Raw genomic sequence first — 24,545 nt, forward strand, 5'->3', positions numbered from 1 at the left:
GACCTGAGCCAAAAGCAAACGCTTAATGACTGAGCCACCCAGGCGCCCCAACCATGTCCATACTCTTGTGTTTGCTGTTCCTTCTGCCTTTTTTTTTTTTAAATAGGCCTCTCTGCCTACTGCGATCTCTCTCTCTGTGTCAAATAAATAAATAAAATCTTTTTTAAAAGTTGCAAAATGGGGGCGCCTGGGTGGCTCAGTGGGTTAAGCCGCTGCCTTCGGCTCAGGTCATGATCTCAGGGTCCTGGGATCGAGTCCCGCATCGGGTTCTCTGCTCGGCGGAGATCCTGCTTCCCTCTCTCTCTCTCTCTGCCTGCCTCTCCATCTGCTTGTGATCTCTCTCTGTCAAATAAATAAATAAAAAAAAAAAAAAAAAAAAAAAGTTGCAAAATGAATTTAAAAATAATGATTTAAAGGAATGAGTAGTTAACACACATTTACTGAGCATTTATTATGGGCCAGACCTGCACTGGGCTTAACAGTGAGCATGACATATGTTGTACCTGCTTTCATGAAACTTGGGGCCACGAACAATAAAAGCACAATCAGTAACGAATTAATGAAATCTTTTTTTTTAAGATTTTATTTATTTATTTGACAGAGATCACAAGCAGGCAGAGAGGCAGGCAGAGAGAGAGAGAGGGAAGCAGACTCCCCGCTGAGCAGAGAGCCCAATGCAGGGCTCAATCCCAGGACCCTGGGATCATGACCTGAGCCGAAGGCAGAGGCTTTAACCCACTGAGCCACCCAGGAGCCCCAAATTAATGAAATCTTTGACATATGTCAAATATCTATTACATCTTCATATATGATGAGTTCAGGAAGATTGATGGCGGTCAGATAAGGAATGGATTCAGATTTCATGAGTCCTGAAGTTTATACGATTTGGGGAACCCTTCCTAAGAAAATAAAAACAAAAAGAACCTGAAATTACGGGAGTGGGGGGTGGGATTATGGACATTAGGGAGGGTGTGTGCTATGGTGAGTGCTGTGAAGGGTGTAAACCTGGCGATTCACAGACCTGTACCCCTGGGGCTAATAATACATTATATGTTTATTAAAAAATTTAAAAATTATTTTAAAAAAACGTGAAATTAGGTATAAAAACTTCATGTTTATGTAAATATGGAAATCACAGCGTTTTAAAAGTTAAGGTGTCAAATACTATAAATGGTACAGAATCTGGAAAAACAACACGATAGCTATAGTAAATAATTACCTAACACCCCTGTATCATACTTTTCACATCCTACCTCTCATACATGCGTACTCAGACTATTTCTTCATATGATAATGACTTTGTAATATTTCCTATGTCTCTTGTCTCCCAGCTATTAAGGCTGGTTGAAATTTTTTTCTTTTATGATTGAACATTTAGAAAGATCTTGCTGAGGGGTGCCTGGGTGGCTCAGTGGGTTAAAACCTCTGCCTTCGGCTCAGGTCATGATCCCAGGGTCCTGGGATGGAGCTGCTTCAGTCTCTCTGCTCGGCAGGGAGCCTGCTTCCTCCTCTCTCTCTGCCTGCCTCTCAGCCTCCTTGTGATCTCTCTCTCTGTCAAATAAATAAATAAAATCTTTAAAAGAAAGAAAGAAAGAAAGATCTCACTGAGCTTTACAACTCATTCTCAGCATTGTGGAAAGTTCTGCCAAATTTGTGTAAGAGCCAGAAGATTTCAGGCCACTGCAAACATTCCTGTGCTGGGATTCACCTTAAAAACTGTTTAAATTGATGGCATTCATTAACCAGGGCGATGGGAGGAGGCAGGTGGGTGAGGGGTGCAAAAGCTTAACTAACCTTCATGGGCTTCCAGTAAACTTTAGACAGGACAGGGTGAGGCGGACCCAACGACAGGGGGGCTGGGATATGGGAAGAGGGGTGACAGTTTCTGTGATTTATGGTGAAAAGGGCCGATTTGTTGTTTACTACATAGAGGAAAAGTCCTGACTCCAACGCTGATCCAAATAACTCTCTGGTGGTGTGGAGAGCAAAAAGGAAGCCCTGGACCCCTGGTGGGCTGGGTCAGCACAGCATGGGACTCTTGATCTCAGGGTTGTAAGTTCAAGCCTCATACAGAGTATAAAGATTACTTAAAAATAAAAAATCTTAGGGGCCCCTGGGTGGCTCAGTGGGTTAAGGCCTCTGCCTTAGGCTCAGGTCATGATCCCAGGGTCCTGGGATTGAGCCCCAAGTCGGGTTCTCTGCTCAGTGGAGAACCTGCTTCCCCCCCCTTCTCTCTCTGCCTGCCTCTCTGCCTACTTGTGATCTCTGTTAAATAAATAAATAAAATCTTAAAAAAAATTTAAAAAATCTTGGGCACCTGAGTGACTCAGTTACTTAAGCAGCTGCCTTCAGCTCAGGTCATGATCCCAGAGTCCTGGGATGGAGCCCCGCGTCGCGTCGGACTCCCTGCTCAGTGGGAAGACTGATCCCTCTCCCTCTGCCCCTCCCCCCCACTAATGCTTGCTCACTCTCTCTTTCAAATAAATATTTTTACATTAAAAAAAAGAAAGAAAGAAAGAAAGAAAAAGCTCAACCAGCTGTTGGGGGTGGGGTGTGGATATGCCAGACAGGTACTCCCGGGGTGATGAGTGCAACATACTGATCATGGGATGGGAACGGGGTGATCACCTAATACTGCCATTGGAGGACGAAGAAAGTGCTCTAATAATAAGGAAAGGAGGTCCTGAGCTTTGTTCGGGTCTATGGCACAAACATCTGTCCAGGTAGTGACAACGCTGCTCACCTAGGTAACATAATACAGTGGGTACTGAATTAGCTTTTCTAGAACATGGCCTTGGGTGGATGGAGGGTAGAGGAAATGACCTTACACCCACAGGACAGACACCTCTGCGCATTGGGGAGTCCAACTCTCAGATATCATCTCCGTGGAGAGAAGAAATAATGGGATTTCTGCCACATTTATAAGATCTTTGAGACCAGGAGCCATGCTTTACAAATCTTCAAACTAGTACAGTGATCACTTTGCACATAGTAGATGCTTAATAAAGGTTTTTTTAAATTTATTCTTCTACATCTTAAAAAATTTTTAAAGTTTATTTAAGTAATCTCTACACCAGACATTGGGCTTGAACACACGACCCCGAGACCAAGAGTCACAGGTTCTTCTGACCAAGCCAGTCATGCCCCCCATTTATTCATTCTTTTATTGATTGGTCTGCATATACACTGGGTATTGGGGACTGGATTACATGCTGGGAGGTGAGTGCTAAGGACCCTATGAGAGAAAAGCGACTGGATATTTTCTTACCTAAGTTGTTCTCTTCCATCTAGCAAAAGGGGCCTGGTTCTCAGAGACACAGTGTTCAAATCTGCGGTGAGCTGTTATGCCTCTGCACCCCTCTGTCTCATCAGCCCTCATTTCTCTGTGCATCTGGGTGGGTCTCTCTCTACCATCCAGGTCATGCACCCCTCTAATGCACCCCATAAGTATGAACTGCATCCCCCACCAAATGAGAAAATTCAAACAGTCAAGGGCTGAGGGAGGTTGAGCACAGAGCCCAGGGTGAGATAGAGACATAATTTTTAGAGGAAAGAATTTCAGTGCACAGTGAAATCAAGGAAAAGTCTGTGTGTGTGTGTGTGTGTGTGTGTGTTCTGCTTGAGGAGGTGGGTGGATAACCTGGAGGAGAAGCTGAATAAGAGAATGGAGACAGGGCTGGAGACAAGGCTGGAATCGGGGAGGGAGGAGGGGATTCCCGGCCCTGGCCTGGTCTGCCTGGCTCCAGCCAAGCCGGCTGTTTCCTGCCCTCTGTGACCCCCCACCCCGGAGCAGGACCCAGGCAGGGCGGCGAGGAAGGGCAGGGGTGTGGGGAGCAGCACTTGTGGCAGGGAGATAAGTTCGCTGGGACAAGAGGTCACTGCGGGTCTTGGCTGTCCTCTCTGCGGGGTGAGCGGCCCTTGCCAGTCCCCCGCCCCGCCCCGGCCCCAAACTCTCAGGACATCAAAGATTCCTCCTTCCCTCTCTCGGCAACTCAGGAACTCCAGACTCTATCTCCCTTAAATTTCTGAGTCTAAACCCTTCCCTTCGGCTCTTCCCTTCGCCTTCCATCCATCCCGCTACCCACACATAGGTGCCCCGACCTGGAAAGGGGTTGGTGGGAGGAGCACTGCTTTCCTGGACCCTCCCCTCTAACTGAGGGGATGGAGGGGGCGGGGGAGGGAGGTGGCGGCAATGAGAGGAAGGGCCCTCCCAGACATCCCGAGGGCCCCCAGGAGCCAGACAGGAAACAGCCTCGGGAAAGACAGAGGCAGCCCCGGCCCAGCCCCAGGGGTCAGGACTGCGGCGGCCAGGAGCTCTCCCAGTGAGAGTGAAGATGGTGATTTGGGAATCCATCCAGACCCTTTACTCTCTCGGTCCCACCTACCTTTTATTTATTTCTTCTTCCTTATTTTCTACACTCCTCCCCATCTCAAACCAGTAGCCCCACTTTCCACATTTTCCTGCGCTATGTACCTAATGTTTGTTGAATGACTGTGTGAACGTTCGCTCCAGCGTCATCTAAGCTGGGGTCGCTGCCTCGGGGTACAACGCGCCACCCTCCATCCTCAAAAGATTCCCCCAAACATGGTCCCCTGCGCCAACTGTGGGGTGGTGCGCACATCCAGAAGTAGAATCCGAAGTCCGCGGGAAGGTTGGAGCGGGCTTCGAGGGCGCGGTGTACGTCTACGCGCACCTCCGGGAGGCCCTCGGTGCGGCTGGATGTGCTTCTCCGTTGCCTGCTGCGTGCTCGGTTGGGACCTGCCCCGGGGGTCTTTGGGCCCCGGCCCCGACACGCGCAGACCCGGCCACCGTGCACGTCTGGGCGGTCCCCAGGCTCGGGCTCCGCGCCCGCCGCCCCTCCCCCTTCTCCAAACTTTCTCCCAACTTCCCGACCTGCTCCGCTCGGCGCCCCAACTCGGCTTCCCTCATGAATTATTCAGCAGCGCGCGCTCCAATCAGCGCGCCCCGGCCCGCACGCCTAGCCCGGGCTGGGGGAGGGGGGAGCTCCCCGCACCCCCGCGCGCCCCTCCCTCCTCCGCCAGGCGCCGCCCGGCCCAGTCGCAACCCGTCCCAGCCCCGGCCCGTCCGGCCCCGCGCCGCAGTCTCCCTCCCTCCCGCTCCGTTCCCGCTCTGCTCCCACCCTCCCGGCCGGCGCGGAGCGCACTCGGCCCGGCGGCGCGAGCAGCACCGCTCTGGGGAGGGGGGGAGACCGCGAACGGCCGGACCACCCCCCAGCCAGCCGGGGCGGGACCCCGAGGCCCCGGAGGGACCCCGACTCCAGCCACGTCTCGCTCTGCGCCCGCCCGGCGCAGCCAGTGCGAAGACGCCCCCCGCCCGCCCGCGCGCGCGGCGGGGACGCGGGGCCACACCTGGGTGCCGCCGCCCCTTGACGGTGCCGGGCGCGCCCGCATGGGCCCGCGCTGAGGGCCCCGACCGAGAGTCCCGCGCGGGGAGTCGGCGTCTGCCCTCTCGGGGGGGGTGGTGGTTCAGACCTGGGGGGGCTAGTGCCCCCCAAACTCGGATCGGATCCAACCCGAGAGAGGCGGCGCCATGGAACTCCGGGCTCTGCTTTGCTGGGCTTCGCTCGCCGCCGCCTTAGAAGGTGAGTTTCCCAGGGGGCACCCCGGCACTCCAGGGGCCCCCAAAGTTGGGCCTCGAAGTAAAAAGGTCGGCCTCTCTGCCCGTAGCCCGGCACCCCAACCCTGAACACTTCGGACCAATAGTGCTAGACCGGGCGGGGGGCGGGGAGGAGGCGGCCCAGCGGGGAGTGGAGTTTTCTTTTGTTTGGGAAAGAGAAGGAGTGGAGCTCGGTCCCGGGATGTGCCCCTGCCCCGGCTTCCCAGACTCTTAGCCCTGATTCTGTACGCCTTTGGCAGCCTCGGCTTTTCTCCTTACTCCGATCTCTGGGAAGTTTCTGTCCTTCTTCCCACCATTGCCAAACACGAGGAAACGTTTCTGGAGGAACTGCAGACAAGGCAGAACTTTGTGCTAGGCCAGAAAAATGCCCCCAACCCCCATTCCTCCGCGTTCACACCTTGATGCTGCAGTTTCCTGGGCCCCTGGCAGGCCGGCCACCATCTGTGCTAACTCTCGGGTCGCCCAGATCTCCCCCAAAGCCACTGCCTCTGCTGCAGTGAGGCCCCCTCCCTGGTTTCCCCAGGCTGCACCCCAGCCCTTTAAATGCTGTCTAGACCCCCAGCCCTGCCAGAGTCCGGCCTGAGTCCCTTTCTCCAGCCCTATGGGCCAGCAGAAACTGACCTTCACAGTCCCCGTGGCACCTGAACTTAGCCTAACTACAGATCTCTTTAAATTTCTGATTTTTCTGTGTCCCCCCCGCATGTTTCTTCATCCATGCGTCTTTTCCCTCCTTGCACCCCCTAGAGGGGGAGCCAAGAGCCCTATAAACCCTCCTCCTACAGCCCTAATCTCCTCTCAATAAGCTGCCTCCTTACCCTCCTTCACTGCCTGGAATCAAAAGGGTCTCTGGGGGGGCTGCTGAGGAGGTGGGATCAAAGGCAGTTAGAAACCCCACTCCCCCAGACTGGGCAGTGCTGCTCTGGGCCGGGGATCAAAGGCTGGGCATGGGGAGAGGAGACCCTTGCCTGGCTAGGAGACAGAAGGGGCAATTACTGGGAGGAAGGCCGGCAAAGTGGGGAGAGAACCCCCCACCCCAGGGCGAAGTATGGTGAGAGGGAGGGAAAGAGGTGAAGGAGAAAGGGGGTCAGGCTTCCAGGCGGCTACCTAAGTGCTTTCCAAGCCTGAGGCCTGCACTAAGCGCTTTACATGTTCACCTTCCCAGCAGCCCTAAGGTGGGACGGATCATTGCCCCCATTTTACAGATAGGGAAACTGAGACTTAAAGAGGCGTTAAGTAACCTGCCCGCGGCTGCATGTGCCCGTGAAGGTGAAAGGTGGGAGGTGAAAAACGGAGGAGGGATGGCGACGGTCAGAAAAGGAGGTGGCCAGAGGGCAGGGGAGGGTGAGAGGCAGAAGAACTGACAGATGGAGGCTCTCTGAGCCCGAGAGATAGGAGGAGAGAAAATGAGTCGCTCAGAGTGTGCGGAGGACTGCCCCGAAACAGACAGTGTGTGAATTGGAGACAGGAAAACACTATCCAGCCAGGAACAATGGAGGGTGGAGACGGCGGCCTCTATCCACCCCCTTCCCAGAACCCGGGCATCCTGTCCCCAGCGTGCCGGGCTGGCTCCTGCCACCCCCGGGGAGCCCAGGCCTCACCTCAGCCTGGCCGGGGTCCGTCCTGACCCTTTGCCCTTGTGGGAACATTACTTGGTCCTTGGAAGGAGGCTACCCCACCCACCCACCTTCCCTTCCCTTTTCTCCCGCAGCCCCCACGGAGCAGCAGTGGGAGCGGGGAGTGAGGCTGGGGGAACCTGGTCCCAGGTGTGCTGCTGGCTCTCCTGGGGGGCCCCCCACATGGCACTGGCCCCCCGGGGGATTCCCCTGCCCTCCCTCCACCCTCCACTGCCAGGGGCTGTGATGTTTCTCCTAATCCCCCCTTCCGCCACAGCCCCACCCCTCCCTCGACACCCCTCCCCTGAGACCAGAGCGGAGCCAGGTGTGTTCAACCCCTCCGTACACACACCCCTAAAATCTCCTCCCCTTTTCCTTCCCGTAACCAAATCCAGATGTGAGGCCTCTGCAGGCAGGGGCCAGGGCGGGAACCCAAGCGTCCTGGCCTCCAGCACTTCCTCCTCTGACAGCAGCGAGAGCTCTTGGCGGGGGGCCAGGGGGAGGGGGCGGCAGGGCTGGGCATTGGGAGCTGAGTACCACCCTCGGGGATCTGAAGGACTGGAGGGTTTGGTCTGAAAAGGGGGTGTGGGCCTGGAAGAGGGGAGTGGGAAGCGGAGGATTTGGGTTGGGGGCAGGGACTGCCGAGTGGAGTGTCAAGGAAGTAGGCCCTGGAAGGAGGGGATTGCCCCCCCCCCCCCCCGCGGTGCCTACAGTTATTTGCCCTCCTTGGGTCAGGCCAGGTCGTGGCTCTAGTTTATCCCTGTCTGAGCTGTTTGCCCTTCTTCCCCTCTCTTCAGGGCACAGCGGTTCTCAGACACTTAGATCTGGGAGACCTGAGCGGGGGCAGCCCAGTGCCTGCCCACTGGGAGGGGTGGGGTGGGCACTCAGAAACAGCGATGAGAAAGGGGGCAGCAGAGGGCATGGCTTGCCCCCCCCTTCATCTCTCGGCTCAGTTCCACCAGCTTGGAGGATGCACCTGCCTCAATCAGTTCCCAGGGATCTGGTCTTCCTGTGCTAACTGTCTGTCTGTCTGTCTTAGAGACCCTATTGAACACAAAACTGGAAACTGCCGATCTGAAGTGGGTCACGTTCCCTCAGGTGGAGGGGCAGGTAAGAGCTGGGCCCAGAAGCCAGGGCTTGGAGGGACACCCAAGGAGGAGGAAGGACAAGGGTGTATGGGCGCTGGATTGCTGGGCACGCCACCAGCCCCCCACATCCCAGCAGCTGGGGCAGATATCCTCTGAGCCCTTGCTCTCAGAGGTCCCCTTCCTCTAGCCCCTCCTGGATCTATGACAGACAGCCTCCCACCGACCCTCCCCCACCCCCGAGCTGACCCCCTTCTCCCCACAGTGGGAGGAGCTGAGCGGCCTGGATGAGGAACAGCACAGTGTGCGGACCTACGAGGTGTGCGACGTGCAGCGGGCGCCAGGCCTGGCCCACTGGCTGCGCACCGGCTGGGTCCCACGCCGAGGCGCCGTCCACGTGTATGCCACGCTCCGCTTCACCATGCTCGAGTGCCTCTCCCTGTCGAGGGCCGGGCGCTCTTGCAAGGAGACCTTCACTGTCTTCTACTTCGAGAGTGATGCCGACACAGCCACAGCCTTCACGCCAGCCTGGATGGAGAACCCCTACATCAAGGTACCCCAGCGCCCGGCCCCCCCCCCCCGCCCCCACGCTGGTCTGCGCGGTCTAGGAGCAGCGGATGAGTTTCCAAGGCCCTGCGCAGGGGCACTGGGGTCTGGAAGCAGGAGGCTGCAGTCCGGGGAGGGAAGAAGGTGGTCTGCTGCGTGGAGCAGTCGCGAGTCTCGAGTAGGGCCCCCATGGCTCCCTAGGAGCAGTCGTCTGGGCCACCCTCCGCCCTTCTCTGATCTGAGTACACCTTGTCCTTCAGACACCTCTCCTTAGTGTCAACCGATGCTTCACCCCAGAACGCCTTCTTCCTGGGTCTTCTACCTAATTCCTACTTGTCTTGAAAGCTTTAACTCCCCCAGGACATCCCTGCTATGGTGCCCGCCCTGGGGTCTCTGCTGTCATAGGTCTCATCATGCCTTTAACATAACCTGTTTCTTTCGTTTCGGTTCCCTTGGCTCCAAGTGCAGGGCCTGGCCCAGAGTGGGTGTGGGATGAGTGACTGAACAGAAAGGGGGTGCGGGACAGAGGCTGGACACATCGTAGGAGCTGAGCAAGCATTAATGGGTAACGTTGGGGCCTGCAGGAAAGGGGACCCTGGGAAAGGTAGAGAGAAGGCTCTGGAACAGGAGCTGAGGCGCTCAGGGAGAGGGTGAGCTGGGAAGAGGAAAACAGTCCACCTACCCGGTCCGTGGGGAGTGGAGGACCGCGGCAACGAATACTCTTCCCTCACCTGGCAGGTGGACACAGTGGCCGCTGAGCACCTGACCCGGAAGCGTCCTGGAGCCGAGGCAACCGGCAAGGTCAACGTCAAGACGCTGCGTCTGGGCCCACTCACCAAGGCTGGCTTCTACCTGGCCTTCCAGGACCAGGGAGCCTGCATGGCCCTGCTGTCCCTGCATCTCTTCTACAAGAAGTGCGCCCAGCTGACTGTGAACCTCACCCACTTCCCAGAGACCGTGCCTCGGGAGCTCGTGGTGCCTGTGGCAGGGAGCTGCGTGGCTGACGCCGTCCCCACCCCTGGCCCCAGCCCCAGCCTGTACTGCCGGGAGGATGGCCAGTGGGCCGAGCAGCCGGTCACGGGGTGCAGCTGTGCTGCGGGCTTCGAGGCCGTCGAGGGGAACACCCGGTGCAGAGGTGAGGGCTGGCGTCTTTCCTGGAAAGCTTGTCCATCCACGCAGGGAGGATCCTATACCCCGCTCTTGGACCCACTTACATTGCCATTTGGAACATTCTTGGTTCTCAGGGGCACGCGGAGGGCCTGTTTTCAGAGCCCCCAGCTTCAATCCGAGCTCTTGTACCCTCTTTCTCCTAACTGTGCAACCGCTTTCTGGACACCAGGGCTGTTCTCAGGATGGGGGCGCTTTGCCGGGCTCTGGGGACAAAGGCACCATGGTCTCTATCTCTTGTTCATATGGGTTTCCACTAACTCCCTAGTTCTGAATTCTCACTCAGCTGTTTCTCTAGAGCAGGAGTTCAAAACCTGGGTTTTGGGGCGCCTGGGTGGCTCAGTGGGTTAAAGCCTCTGCCTTGGGCTCAGGACATTGATCTCAGGGTCCTGGGATCGAGCCCCACATCGGGCTCTCTGCTTAGCAGGGAGCCCGCTTCCTCCTCTCTCTCCACTATCTCTCTGCCTACTTGTGATCTCCGTCTGTCAAATAAATAAATAAAATACTAAAAAAAAAAAAAAAAAAAAACAAACCTGGGTTTTGTAGGTAGAACGTAAGAGATCTGTGAACTTTTATAGAGAGAAAAAAAATGACCTTATTGTTGCTCATTTTCTCCTGAAATTGAATGACAGTGACAGAGACCAGCAGTCACAGCAGGACCTGAGACTTGCACATCCTTCAGATTATGGCTATTTTCCTAGCTCGTTAGAGATGGTGTCAGGATGCTCTTTTTGGCCTCTCACATGTTCAGTATTACAGCGGCCCCTTAGACTGGCCTCTTACCGTGTAAATAAAGAAATGCACACGGCTCTGTGGCACCAACTTGCTTTCTTCATGTTTTGGTCATTGTATTTCAGTTCACTTGGTTTCCTTTGTGATCTGTGTGTTTTCTGGTGTGCATTTGTTTGTTTATTGAATATTTTATTGTAGGAGAGAGAGAGCGTGCGCGTGCACACGAGCAGGGGGAGGGACAGGGAGAGGGAGAAGCAGACTCCCCGCGGAGCAGGGAGCCCGATGTGGGGCTCGATCCCAGGACCCTGGGGTCATGACCTGAGCCAAAAGCAGACACTCCACCAACTGAACTACCCAGGCACTCCCTGTGACGTGCGTTTAAAAACAGACTTCTGAGCAGGGGTCTGTGGGTTTTACCAGACGGCAACAGGGTGATCGGTGGTGGTGGTGGGGGTTTGAGATTAACAAAGCTTAGAATCCCTGATCTGAACGGAGGGTCTCTTTCTTCTCTTAGACATTCGGGTTCTGACCTCTTCCCTCCCTGCACCCCACTTTGCATCCCATGCAACCTTGGGAGCAGCTGAATGTTTCTGATGCATGTTCTTGATGCCCGTGGTCTTTTCCAGCCTGCACCCAAGGCACCTTCAAGCCCTTGTCTGGAGAGGGGTCCTGCCAGCCGTGTCCAGCCAACAGCCACTCCAACACCATTGGCTCCTCCACCTGCCAGTGCCGCAATGGGTACTTTCGGGCCCGCACGGACTTCCGGGGTGCCCCCTGTACCAGTGAGTGACGGGTGACCCCTCAGGTGGTGGGTGGACGCCCGGTGAGGACTCCTGGGTGCCCCGCTGTCCCTCCCTGGTGATCGGGTCAACCTCTGACTCCCTGGTGTCCCGCAGCGCCGCCCTCTGCTCCAAGAAGCGTGGTTCCCCGTCTGAACGGCTCCTCCCTGCGCCTGGAGTGGAGTGCCCCCCTCGAGTCTGGGGGCCGAGAGGATCTCACCTATGCGCTGCGCTGCCGGGAGTGCCGCCCTGGGGGGTCCTGTACCCCCTGCGGAGGAGACCTGACCTTCGACCCTGGCCCCCGGGACCTTGTGGAGCCCTGGGTGGCGGTTCGCGGGCTGCGTCCAGATTTCACCTATACCTTCGAGGTCACCGCCTTGAATGGGGTGTCCTCCTTAGCCACCGGGCCGGTCCCGTTTGAGGCTGTGAATGTCACCACTGACCGTGAGGGTGAGATGGGGAGACAGTGGCCGGCCGGGAGGGAGGCGGGCAGCCTACAGGGCTGAGGGGGAAAAGACAGTGGCGGGGAACCCTGGGGTCGCCGGGAAGCATGGACGGTCAGGCTGAGAGGCAGACAGAAGAGTGAAAAGAGGTGCAGACTTCAGGATGGGGCAGAGAGGGTCAGAGGGAGCTCTTGAAACAGCTGAGACGAGTGTAGCCAGCAGAGGCAGAGCTGGGAAAGATCAGGGCCAGACATGCCATGTGCAAATACCCTCTCCCTCACAGTACCACCCCCCGTGTCAGACATCCGGGTGACGCGGTCGTCACCCAGCAGCTTGAGCCTGGCGTGGGCTGTTCCCCGGGCACCCAGTGGGGCCGTGCTGGACTACGAGGTCAAGTACCACGAGAAGGTGAGAGTGGGACGGCACCCTCGGGGTTTGGGATTGACAGTGGGACAAGTTCCGGGGGCTGGCTAAATTCTGGGCTCCTGTGAGGTGGTTTTTTGTGTTTGTTTAAGATTTTATTTATTTATTTGACAGACAGAGAGCACAAGTAGGCAGAGAGGTATGCAGTGGGGAGTGTGGGGGCGGGGAGCAGCAGGCTCCCCGCTGAGCAGAGAGCCCGATGTGGGGCTCAATCCCAGGACCCTGGGATCATGACCTGAGCCGAAGGCAGAGGCTTTAACCCACTGAGAGGTGTTTGAAGTCCACCTGGGCCAAGTACTAGCTGTGTGAGCTTGGGCCAGCCCCTGGCCTCTCAGAGTTCAACATCCCCGGTGTAAAACGGTTACAGTAATGGTACCAACCCCACAGAACTGCGGAAAGGATTAATGCTATAATGAAAGCCCAACAGCCAGCAGGCCTCACCTGCCACATAGTGGCACCAGGATGCAAGTCTTGGGGGCACAGGGTCAGGGCGGGGGGCTGGGAGAGGTGGGAAGAGCAGTGGAAACCGGGGGGCCCTGGCTTACGGCTGGCCCCTCCTCCCCCTGGACAGGGCACCGAGGGCCCCAGCAGCGTGCGGTTCCTGAAGACGTCGGAAAACCGGGCCGAGCTGCGGGGGCTGAAACGGGGGGCCAGCTACCTGGTCCAGGTGCGAGCACGCTCCGAGGCCGGCTACGGGCCCTTCGGCCAGGAGCACCACAGCCAGACCCAGCTGGACGGTGAGCCTGGGGGGGCAGGGCATGGGCAGGGGCGCTGCCCCTCCATTGCACGGGAGGCCTTTCCTCTGCCCTTGGAGGACCCCTAAAGTACATTCCCACGCTCCCCTCTGTCAACCACGGGGCCTTTTGGCCTAGTGAGGGGAGCATCGGCTGCAGACGCCAAAACCAACAGTGGGAGGGAAAGCCTGCCCAGTCGCGTTCCAGCTGTGTGGCTCTCAGCAGAAGCCCAAACCTATAGCCCCTTCTCTCCTCCCCAGTTGGAGATACCACGAGGTCTCTCTCCCAAGGGCTCCAAGGACTAACTGATGTGACACCTGTTCATTTTTTTTTTTTTTTAAAGATTTTTTTTAAAAATCTTATTTATTCGAGAGGGAGAGTGAGCATAAGCAGAGGGAGGAACAGAGCCCCTGCTGAGCAGGAAGCCCACTAATCCCAGGACACTGAGATCATGACCTGAGCTGAAGGCAGACACTTAACTCCCTGAGCCACCCAGGTGCCCCAACACCCGCTGGCTGTAGTACGCTTGTTGGCCCAGTGGCTTTCTAAACCTTTTTGCAGTTTTGAGACGTGGTTCACACACCGTACAACTCACCCTTTAAAGAGTACCATTCAGTGGCTTTTGGCCTGTCCAGAGCTGTGCAGCCATCGCCACAATTACTTGTAGAACGTTTTGGCATCCAAAAAGAGACACCCCTTCAATCACCCCCAGCCCCCGGCAAATACTGCCTTACTTTTGTCTCTGGATTTGCCCATTCTGGACATTCACACAAATGGACCGGGTTCTTCCTCCACTCGGCACAGGGTCCGCATGGTCTATCCGTGTTGGGGTGTGTAGTTCACACCGTTTACGGCTGGAAATAGTCCATTGTGTGGTGCTAGTGTGTTCTCTTCATCCATTCATCTGTTGACGGACATCTGGGTTATTTCCACATTTTGACTACAGACATTGTCGTTTTTAGCCCCTGGGGCCTCCTGTGGCCACCAGTATTTATAACTGAACGAAATGAAACCCGCTGTTGCCGTAACGAGGTTGGGAAACTTCCTCCTTTTCCCGGAGGGACTTCGCAGGAGCCCACGCCGGTGGAAAGCAATTTGGAAACCGTGGTGCTTTCCTGCACCTGCCCCACTGCCGGGGGCCTGTTCTCAGGGGAACACAACTCATGCCTTGAGGGCTGGTGTGGGGTCCCCGGGGCCCGTCGGCTTCTTCTGATCGCAGCTTTTCTCCCCCAGAGAACGAGAGCTGGCGGGAGCAGCTGGCCCTGATCGCAGGCACGGCCGTCGTGGGTGTGGTGCTGGTCCTGGTGGTCATTGTCATTGCTGTTCTCTGCCTCAGGTGAGCACTCTGGGGCACCCGGAGGCCCTTGGGAGGAGGGCGGGTGTAGACAGCCTCCTGCCCTCTTGCTGTCAGCGAGTATCCCTGCATGCCCCAGGATAGTTGTTTTCTCTTGGAAGCTTCTCTGATCCCCGCTCCTCCTCCCCCGCCCCACCCCGCCCCGTCCTGTCCCTCTGGAAACACAGAGGTGGGTGATTCCGTTTACCTTTTCTTTCCCATCGGCCTCAGGAAGCAGAGCAGCGGGAGGGAAGCCGAGTACTCAGACAAACACGGACAGTATCTCATCGGGCACGGTGGGTAGGCATATGCCGAGGGATGCGGGGCTGGGGAAGGAGCGGTGAGCCCAGAATCGGGCCTCGGAGTGCAGGGGAGGTTGTCTCTTGGTTAACGGGACCCCGCATGTGGTTCTTCAGGTACTAAGGTCTACATTGACCCCTTCACTTACGAAGACCCCAATGAGGCTGTACGGGAATTTGCAAAGGAGATCGATGTCTCCTACGTCAAGATCGAGGAGGTGATCGGCGCAGGTGAGAGGGGAGATGGGTGCAGAGGTAGTACGGGGAAGGGGGTTGCCGGTCAGCGAGCAGAGGAGGGCTGACCCTCAGCATCCTTCCCGAAGGCGAGTTTGGCGAGGTGTGCCGGGGGCGGCTCAAGGCCCCGGGGAAGAAGGAGAGCTGTGTGGCCATCAAGACCCTGAAAGGCGGCTACACGGAGCGGCAGCGGCGGGAGTTCCTAAGTGAGGCCTCCATCATGGGCCAGTTCGAGCACCCCAACATCATCCGTCTGGAGGGCGTGGTCACCAACAGCGTGCCCGTCATGATCCTCACCGAGTTCATGGAGAACGGCGCCCTGGACTCCTTCCTGCGGGTGAGCCCCCTGCCCACCCCCGGCACAGCCAAGGAGCTCAGAACCAGGACGGATGCTGGGGTGCACGTCATACCCCCCCTGTGCCCCTCGTCCTCCCTCTAGCACAGCTGGAGTTTCTGGCACTGGCTTTTCCTGCGGCCATGAGTGGAAATGGCCCATCTGTGGGGCTGGCGGACCCAGGATTTGGAGGGGTGATCCTTTGTCCCCTTGATAAGTACTTCCTGAGCACCCTCTGGTACTTCAGCCACTCTCCTTAGGTCCTGGGAATCAAGCCATGAACATCGCTGCCCTTGACAGTGTAACAGAGGAGACAAGTCGCCAAACAAGCTTTTATTTTTATTTATTTTTTTTTAAGATTTTATTTATTCATTTGACAGAGATCACAAGTAGGCAGAGAGGCAGGTAGAGGGAGAGGGGGAAGCAGGCTCCCCGCTGAGCAGAGAGCCCGATGTGGGGCTTGATCCCAGGACCCTGAGATCATGAGCTGAGCTGAAGGCAGAGGCTTAACCCACGGAACCACCCAGGCACCCCCTAAACAAGGTTTTAAAAAACAGTTTGGGGAAGTGGCTTGAGATGCTGGGCAAAGCATATTTTGTCACTTGAACAGGTTTTCCTGGGTATTATTTTATTTTTCCACATTACTATACATCATTTTTTAAAAAAATCAAAACGTCGTCCTGCAGAGCAAAACGACATTGCGTTTAACAGAAGTGCGACTTTTCCGTGGGATCATTCAGTCCCCAGTCGCTACTCACATTTCCTTGGCTGTCCCCCCACGTGTCTCTTCCTCCCGGTTTCTGCAAACCAGGATCCAGTTCCGGATCAAGCATGGGACCCAGTGGTCATTTCTTTGAGCCTCTTTGACATCCAGGAACAGTCCCTTGTTATGACACTGACATGCTGAAAAGCTGGGCCTCTGAGCCCCTTGAATGGTGTGTTGCCTTCTAGATCGATCGGCTTTTTCCCTGTGGGGTTGGTTAACGTGTTTCTCTAGTTAGGAGAAGATAGATCTAATGTTTTGATAAGTCCAAAAATCAATATCCATGGCCTGCCTACATCGGGGTGCTGTGTGCCTTGCACAGCACCCCATCGGAGACAGGCTTCCTGGCTGTCATCAGGAGAGCTGCCAAGGCGGGCCCCGGTAGTGTGATGACAGCGGACCCTCCACCGTCGACACAACGGTCTGTTCCGTTGGTACCAGACAAAGGTCCTGTTGCCCGGAGGGGGAGGGGATTTATTCTAGAAGAACCGACCTTTGTGTGTCTGGGAAAGAGCCAACCATGAACAGATGGAGGAGAAGCATGGTGGGGGAACCAGAGTGGACAGGTTGAACGGCAGAAAGGTCAAGGGCACCTGGGTGGCTCAGTTGGCAAAGTGTCCGCCTTTGGCGCAGATCATGATCCCCGGGTCCTGGGATCGAGCCCCGCATTGGGCTCTCCACTTAGCAGAGAGTCTGCTTCTTCTGCCTCTTCTGCGCCTCCCTCTGCTCATGTGCACTTGTATACTCTCTAATATATAAGTAAATAGTCTTTAAAGCAAAACAAAAGGCAGAAAGGCCAGTAAATGGGACTCCTGGGTGGCTCAGTGGGTTAAAGCCTCTGCCTTCCTCTCAGGTCATGATCCCGGAGTCCTGGGATCGAGCCCCGCGTCAGGCTCTCTGCTCAGCAGGGAGCCTGCTTCACCCTCTCTCTCTCCCTGCCTCTCTGCCTACTTGTGATCTCTCTCTCTGTCAAATAAATAAAGGAAGGAAGGAAGGAAGAAACGCCGGTAAAACTGGCCCGAGCAGAGGAACAGTGGTACATTTTGACGTACATAGTGGTCAGACCCCATGAGCCTTGTGCCCTTAAGGAATTTGGATTTGATTAGAAGTTCAAGGGGTTGCCAAGGGATTTCAGCTGGAGAGGGGTGATTTCAGGAGCTCCGTTTGGTGGTGCTGGGGACCAAGAGCCAGGAGCCAGTGGGAAGACTTGCAGTCCTTCGGGGTGTGAGGGTTGTAGAGGGATGTGGAGAAGTGGCTGCATTCGGAGCATGTTTTGGAGACAGAACCTGCTGCTGGATTTTAAGTGACTGGACTGGTAATGGGGAGAGGGATCACAGACTCCAGGGTCTGCCCTGAGCATCTGGCCAGCGGTGTTTCCACAAGCTGAGATTCAAGGCTGGGGTAGGTGCAGGCTTGGAGGATGGATTCAAGATTCGGGTTTTGGACTCTGTCCCTCACCCTGCTTGGCTGCCAAGGGTCCCCTGGGTGTTTCCTGAACCCAGAGTATGGGATTCTTTCACTGTGACTGGCTAGCTTATCTGGTGAGAGCAGACTCTGTCGAGGTCAAGGTCAAGCTTTTGGTCTTGGTTTTGGGGCTGTGGTCATTGATCACACCCGTGTTTCACTGCTCTTGGAAGCTACACACAGCTGGTCCAAGAAGGCCGAGCAAGTTTGCTCTGGGTTGGCCCCGATGCATCTGCGCCTGTAGACAGGTAGCTCCAAGCACGCTCCGACTGTCCAAACTGTTGCTGCCCTATAGCGCGTAAAATGAACATACTAGATCATAAGCATTTGTTGAGTACGCCCTGGATATAGAGCTCCGTGCTAGAGTACATAGAAGAAAATGTTAACGTAATCTCTCTCTCTTTTTTTTTTTTAACATTTTCGAGGTGCTCATGTGACTATCTTTTTTCTTTTTATAAAGAATTTATTTATTTATTTGAGAGACAGAGATCACAAGTAGGCAGAGAGGCAGCCAGAGAGAGAAGAAGGGAAGCAGACTCCCGCGGGGCTCGATCCCAGGACCCCGGAATCATGACCTGAGCTGAAAGCAGAGGCTTTAACCCACTGAGCCACCCACGTGCCCCAACGTAATCTCTTTACAACAATTTTTTTCAAAGATTTATTTATTTATTTATTTATTTATTTGAGAGCGCGTGCATGAGCGAGAGCGGTTGGAGGGGAGGGGCAGAGGCAGGGGGAGAGAGGCAGATTCAGCAGACTCTGGGCTGAGCCTGGAGTCCCTCGCGGGGCTCGATCTCACGACCTTGAGATCATCACCTGAGCTAAAATCAAGAGTCGGACCCCTAACTAACCGAGCCACCCAGGCGCCCCTCCTCAGAATCTTAAGCATCCTGTCACGTTAGTGCATCGAGAGCTGAGGGAGCTCAGGAAGGGTAAGAGAAGAGAAAAGGGCTTGCCTGGGAAGTCAGCAGGCCTGCCATGCACGGGAGCATGAATGAGATGGGTCTGCGAGTGGTAGATCGGGTTCAGAGCGCGGAGGGCAGGGGGAAGGGCGGGTGAGCGGTCCTGACCTTGCCCTCTCCCTTGTCCAATCTCCAGCTTAACGATGGGCAGTTCACGGTCATCCAGCTGGTGGGCATGCTGCGGGGCATCGCCTCGGGCATGCGCTACCTTGCCGAGATGAGCTACGTCCACCGAGACCTGGCCGCCCGCAACATCCTGGTCAACAGCAACCTCGTCTGCAAGGTGTCGGACTTCGGGCTTTCCCGGTTCCTGGAGGAGAACTCTTCTGATCCCACCTACACGAGCTCTCTGGTGAGGCCAGGGGACCTGCGTCTGAACTCAGTTCTTAGGGCCAGGTGGGCCAGGTGGGGAGGTGGAGGGGTTGACAGCTCTGGTTCAGGGACGGGATGTAGGCACAGACTGTGGAGGGGGCGGGTGGTCAGCTTAGGGAACCCGACTTCCAGTGTCTAGGAAAAGAACAGAGTTAAGGAGCTGTGTGTCTGAGTCCCAGAAAGAAAGGGAGCCTGGGGGAAAGGGAGAGGTGGGGGCAGGATGCCTAGGTCCATTGAGTCCCTTAGCTCACCTTTTCTTCTTATATCTTTAGGGCGGAAAGATTCCCATCCGATGGACAGCCCCCGAGGCCATTGCCTTCCGGAAGTTCACATCTGCTAGTGACGCCTGGAGCTACGGAATTGTGATGTGGGAGGTCATGTCATTTGGGGAACGACCATACTGGGACATGAGCAATCAGGATGTAAGTGTCCTGTGGTCCTACGAAGCTTTCCTGGAATGTTCTCTCATGTGGGGGTATGGGGTGTTGGGAGGAGTGGGAGTCCCCAGAGAGCCCATCACTGTTGGGTCATTGAGGGAGGCACAAAGTAGAGTTGATCTATGTATCCAAGACTTTGATACGGCACGTCTGGTCACAGAAGGACACGGAGAAGGAGGGCAGGGTTGGGAAGTTACTCATCTAGATCTTAGGCCAGGAGCCACTGGGGCATCAAACCACAGCCAGCTTCGACCTCGGCCAGGAGGACCCTGAGTCTGCCATTCTCGGGGCCTGTGGCACCTGTCCCAGCATCTGCTGAGTCACCATCTTCTGGGGGCTCCTCTGGCATCCTTGTTCTCCTGGGAGATCCTCACCCAGTGCGTGTGCCTGTCATTCCAGGTGATCAATGCCATTGAGCAGGACTACCGGCTGCCCCCGCCCCCAGACTGCCCCACGTCCCTGCACCAGCTCATGCTGGACTGTTGGCAGAAGGACCGGAATGCACGGCCCCGCTTCCCCCAGGTGGTCAGTGCCCTTGACAAGATGATCCGGAACCCAGCCAGTCTCAAAATCGTGGCCAGGGAGAACAGCGGGTGAGGACCCCAGAGGGTAGGCCTCCTTCCCACACTCTGCCACCACCTGAGAACCACCCCACCCTCCCCCTCAGAAGTGTCCTGCCCTATGGTGGTATGTGGGATTGTCCATTGTCTTCGTCTGTGGCTCAAAGTCCCCACCCTGACGTAGCCCCAGAACTCAGCACACCGCTCCCCACCCTTGCCTTCCAGGGCCTCACACCCGCTCCTGGACCAGCGGCAGCCTCACTACTCCGCTTTTAGCTCGGTGGGTGAGTGGCTTCGAGCCATCAAGATGGGACGATACGAAGAAAGTTTTGCAGCCGCTGGCTTTGGCTCCTTCGAACTGGTCAGCCAGATCTCCGCTGAGTAAGTTGTGGCAGGGGCTGGAGGTGGCGGCTGAGATCCAGGCAGTCTCGGGGCACCTGGGGACCAGAATTAGGCCTGCCAGTTTAGCAGGGACCTTTGCAGGCAACTCCTGGTGCCAACTCTGTCATCTAGAGTACCCCGAAGCAGCAGCTCTGGGGACTGAGGGCCCAGGGCCCGCCTCACCCCCTTGAGCCACCTCAGCCCCGGGCCATCTTGCTCCTGTCCTGCCCTGTGTATCTCTCCTTGTGTATCTGTCTACATTCCAGACCCTGCTCTCACATTAACAAAGTGTCAGCTCTGGCTGCTTTCCCACCCATAAAAGGAGAAGGTTGGACGGGGTTTTGGAGACCATTTCCAGCTTTAATGTTAAATGGTTTTATGGTTCCAGCGCCTCCCTGGCACTGTGTCCCCCTAGTTGGCCTCTCTGGTTCTCTACCTCTCGGCCTGCGCATTTCCCTCCCAGGCTCTCTTTGCAGCCCAGGTTTGAATAACACAGGGAAGGAAGAGAAATCTGGGACCGGGAGGGCGGGAGGCAGTCTCCCAGTGGGGCACGCCATGCCCCACCCCCCACCCCCACCGCCCTGACTTGTTCCAGCGACGCCCTGACACAGGTCCCTGCTCTCCATTTCCCACCTCTGCTGTTTTCCCTTATCTCGGGCTCCAGGCCTCAGGATGGGGGGAGGGGGGCAGCTCGTTTTCGCTCCGCCCCACCCCTTCCTCTCCACCCCCTCTTCGTCTTTTGGGCTTTTTCCTTCTGACTTCTCTTTTCTCCTCTAGAGAAATCTGTGCAGCCTCTTCCCCCACCGTCATCTTGTGGGCTTTTCTCTTTCATTCCAACCCCTTCGCTGATTCTCTGCCTTTTCCTAATCCTTGCCGGAGCCCCAAGCTGCAGCCCGGCAACCTCCCGTCTCTGGCCAGCCCTGCTGCGCCCCTCCACTGCAGCTGCGCAGAAGGACCTCTTCCAACTCCTGCAACATCTGGAAACTGCCCGCAACTATTGGCAACTGCTGACGCGTACCCCTCCCCTGCCGGCCTTCCTGATTGGCTGACATTCCAGAGGCGGGGCGTGGTGTCTGGCGCTAAGACAACCTCCCCGGGAGCCCTATGGCCTCACCTAGCTCTCTCCCTCCTTCCCCAGGGACCTGCTCCGAATTGGAGTCACTCTGGCGGGGCACCAGAAGAAAATCCTGGCCAGTGTCCAGCACATGAAGTCCCAGGCCAAGCCTGGAACCCCAGGCGGGTCGGGAGCACCAGCCCCCCAATACTGACCTGCACCTGCTTGTCTGTCCCACGGCTCTGGAGCGTCAGGAACTTCCCAGCTGGGGACACAGCTCCCCTTCTTCCTGGGCAGAGCCGGATAGAGGACCCAAGAGGTCACCATACCTGGGCCCCACTGGATTGCACTTTGAACCCATGGGCGTTGGTGGGGGGTGGGGGGGAGCCGGCAATTTGGAGAGACAGGATTTGAGGATTCTGCCATAGGAGTGTAGAAATCATCACATGCCCCCCAGGCGGGAAGCCCTTCCCTCAGGATTGGGTGTGACCAGAGGGAAAAAGGAAGCGCCTCTAATCTGCCAGCTTCCCAGGGGTGGTTGGGCTCGATTCCCACAGCCTCCCTCTGATCCCCAATTAGGGCCCCCGTGCCCCTCCTCACCTCAAAGGGCCAGTGCACTGCCCTGCAGACCAAAGAGAAGAGGGTAACTAGCCTGAGAGCTCGGAGTGGAGCGCGCCGCATCTCGGCGGGAGGCGGGAAGGGGCGTCGTGGACCAGTGACAAAATCATTGGACACGGATGTCCCCGACCTTGCTGCTGTCTTCCCGAACTCGGTTTTCCCTTGTAAATGCCCCTCCCCCATCTGCTGCCTTCATATTGAAGGTTTTCGAGTTTTAATTTTTTGTTTTGGTCTTATTTTTCCTCCCCCCCCCACACCCGTTTTTTGTCGTTGTTCCTTGTTTTGTTTTTTTTCCTGTCCTTGTCATAACTATCTGTGTTGGGGTGGGGAGGGCCTGTTTTATTATTGCCTCCTTTGCCCTGGGGTGAAACAGGGACTCATCGTCGTGTCTGTTTCCGGAATAGTGCCTTGGTCCCACCACAACTCCCAGACACCGTCCTGCCCCCACGGAGCCCCAAGCTGTGTCCATGAGGGAGTGTGGGGGGTGAGGTGGTGGTGGAAACCAGAGACAGACACCGGTGCTTGGAGGGATTCTTAAATTATATTTAAAACAATCTTTTTTTGTATAAATAAAAGAAAATGGGAAGCGTTGCAGTCCTGGAGGTGATTGGGAGTGTGGGATGGACTAGGTTTCTGCGGAGAATGGGGCCTGGGTGTGGAGGAGGGGTCGGAGGTCTGGAGACAGGGCTGTGGGGGGCTGCGGGCTTGGTTCCCAGTCCCAGGGTGTGTTTGAGGTGGTGGGGTGGGGGCAGTGGGAGATGAGTCATTGGCAGCTGCTTCTAACGGCTCCAGATGGCTCTGCCAAGAGCCTGGGGCACCTCCGGGGTGGGGCTGCCCCTTCCCTCCCCAGCCCAGTTCCCCAGCGCTGGGAGGGGGCCAGGGGAAGCCTTGAGCTTATAGCCCTGCCCTACAGCCCCTGATGGGGAAGTGGGGGGCATTGGCTGGGGTGGGGGTCCACTCAGATGGAGACAGATGTGGGCCAGATGTGGACAGCTGGGGTTGGTTTAGAGGCAATGGGGGGAAGAGGCTGAATGGGCTGTGGGGGAGGGGCAGAGAGCTGGTATGAGGGATGTGGACCCCCCACGGGTGTGTGCACACACATACATACACACACACACACACACTCACACTCACTCGCTCTAGGCTGAGTCTTGGAAAGACAATTCCCTCTTTCAAGATGCTGCCCAGGCAGGTTCTCCCAGCCTCTTGGGAAGGGGAGGGGAAACCACCTGAGTGTCTTCCCCCAACTTCTCCCTCCCAAACAGGAAGACAGGAATGGGGTCAAGCCCCTGCTAGTCTTTGTGGCCATCTTCTGTTCCTTCCCTCCCAGTCTGCTCACCCCCAGGGACACCTGCAGGGGCTAGCGCCATTTAGCTGGGGCGCCCGTGCAGTTTCTGCCTCAGTTGCCCCCTGTTGTGTTGGGGTCTGTGCAGGACCCCAAATCACAGCTGCCCTTCCCAGTCTAGGGAACCCCAGGTGGTGATCCTGTCTGCAGTTTCCTACCTGTAGCAACCTCTTCTGGAGTCCCAAATACTCTGGAATCCTCTGTCCCCTCCCTCGATGAACCATCACCCATGTTTTGTACACCCAAGGGGTCTGGGAGGGACTCTCTCCTGCCAAAGATGGAGGGGGCCTGGGTCCCAGAGGAGGAGGTCTCTCTGGAGGATGCCGGCCCAGGCCAGCCCTTTCCCCTGCCAACCAGATATCTGGGCTAGATAAGGTGACCTTAAGTTGTTGAGGTGAGGAACAGAGGTCAAGATGACAGGACACAAATGAGTAACAGGTAAACGGGCAAACAGGAGGTGAAGGTTGCTGACATGGGGGCAGGTGTGCAGCAGGGAGCCCCCCATGCCCAGGCTAAAGCACCAGTCAGCTCGTAGAACCCACTGAGTGCTCCAGCCATTCCCAGCTCCAGAGGGCTCCCTGCAGCCAGCCTGGTCAGGGGCCATATATTCCTCCGCGGACCCCTCCCCACCCAGCTAGGAACTCAAATCCTTAAACATAGGGGGCTTCAAGGGTCATCTCAGAGAACAAGCACAGGACCCAGTGTCCTGCCTGCTTTGGTACCTGCCCCGTCCCTTGGGGTCTTCCATCCTGACCACCCCAACCCCAGCTGGTGGCCTTCCTTTCCTTCTTGGGGCCCAAGCAGGATATCCCAGCCCCTACCCCCAAGAGGGGACCTGGCTGATGGGATCTGGCTGATGGGACGCACGGGACCCGGGAGGAGGGGTCAGGAGGGGTCAAAACAGATGCCCTTTGGCCTCAGGCTGAGGTTAGCCGGCCACTCCTGCTAGGATGGGGCTCTGAACTCCTGGGTCCCTGGACCCCACCCTCAATTGCCATAGTAACCCCTGTGCCCTTTTGGGAAATGGACTGATGCAGAAGGTGGAGGCCTCCAGAGGGTCACAGGCCGTCGGCTCTTTGGAAGAAGCCACATTCCCCATCCCCACCCTACACCTGGTGATTAATCTCATTGTCGGAAATGTCAGAATCCTCAGGATCACCTTCCATGGCCCCAGGTTTCTGGGAAGATGGACAATGCAGTCTTTTCTCCTGTTGCCCAGAAGCCAGAGG

General features: G+C 56.6%; 1 protein-coding gene across 2 annotated transcripts; it reads left to right on the forward strand.

Moving 5' to 3' along the window:
* The first annotated feature begins 5,104 nt into the window (after positions 1–5,104).
* On the forward strand, positions 5,105–22,562 carry EPHB4 (EPH receptor B4). 2 transcript variants are annotated; one of them, XM_047714126.1, is made up of 17 exons: positions 5,105–5,603; positions 8,291–8,361; positions 8,602–8,889; positions 9,621–10,017; positions 11,408–11,563; positions 11,678–12,010; positions 12,305–12,411; positions 12,998–13,163; positions 14,394–14,496; positions 14,725–14,789; positions 14,910–15,023; positions 15,116–15,363; positions 18,686–18,901; positions 19,194–19,343; positions 19,758–19,951; positions 20,144–20,299; positions 21,438–22,562. In XM_047714126.1, the coding sequence occupies exons 1-17, from the start codon at positions 5,552–5,554 to the stop codon at positions 21,565–21,567; spliced, it is 2,946 nt and encodes a 981-aa protein (XP_047570082.1). In that variant the 5' UTR covers positions 5,105–5,551; the 3' UTR covers positions 21,568–22,562. The 2 variants fall into 2 exon arrangements, with proteins under 2 accessions (XP_047570082.1, XP_047570081.1); XM_047714125.1 differs by having other exon boundaries at positions 5,107–5,603; positions 12,287–12,411.
* Positions 22,563–24,545: the final 1,983 nt, after the last annotated feature.

The sequence above is a fragment of the Lutra lutra genome, chromosome 18 (assembly GCF_902655055.1).
Source record: "Lutra lutra chromosome 18, mLutLut1.2, whole genome shotgun sequence".
Lineage (NCBI taxonomy): Eukaryota > Metazoa > Chordata > Mammalia > Carnivora > Mustelidae > Lutra > Lutra lutra.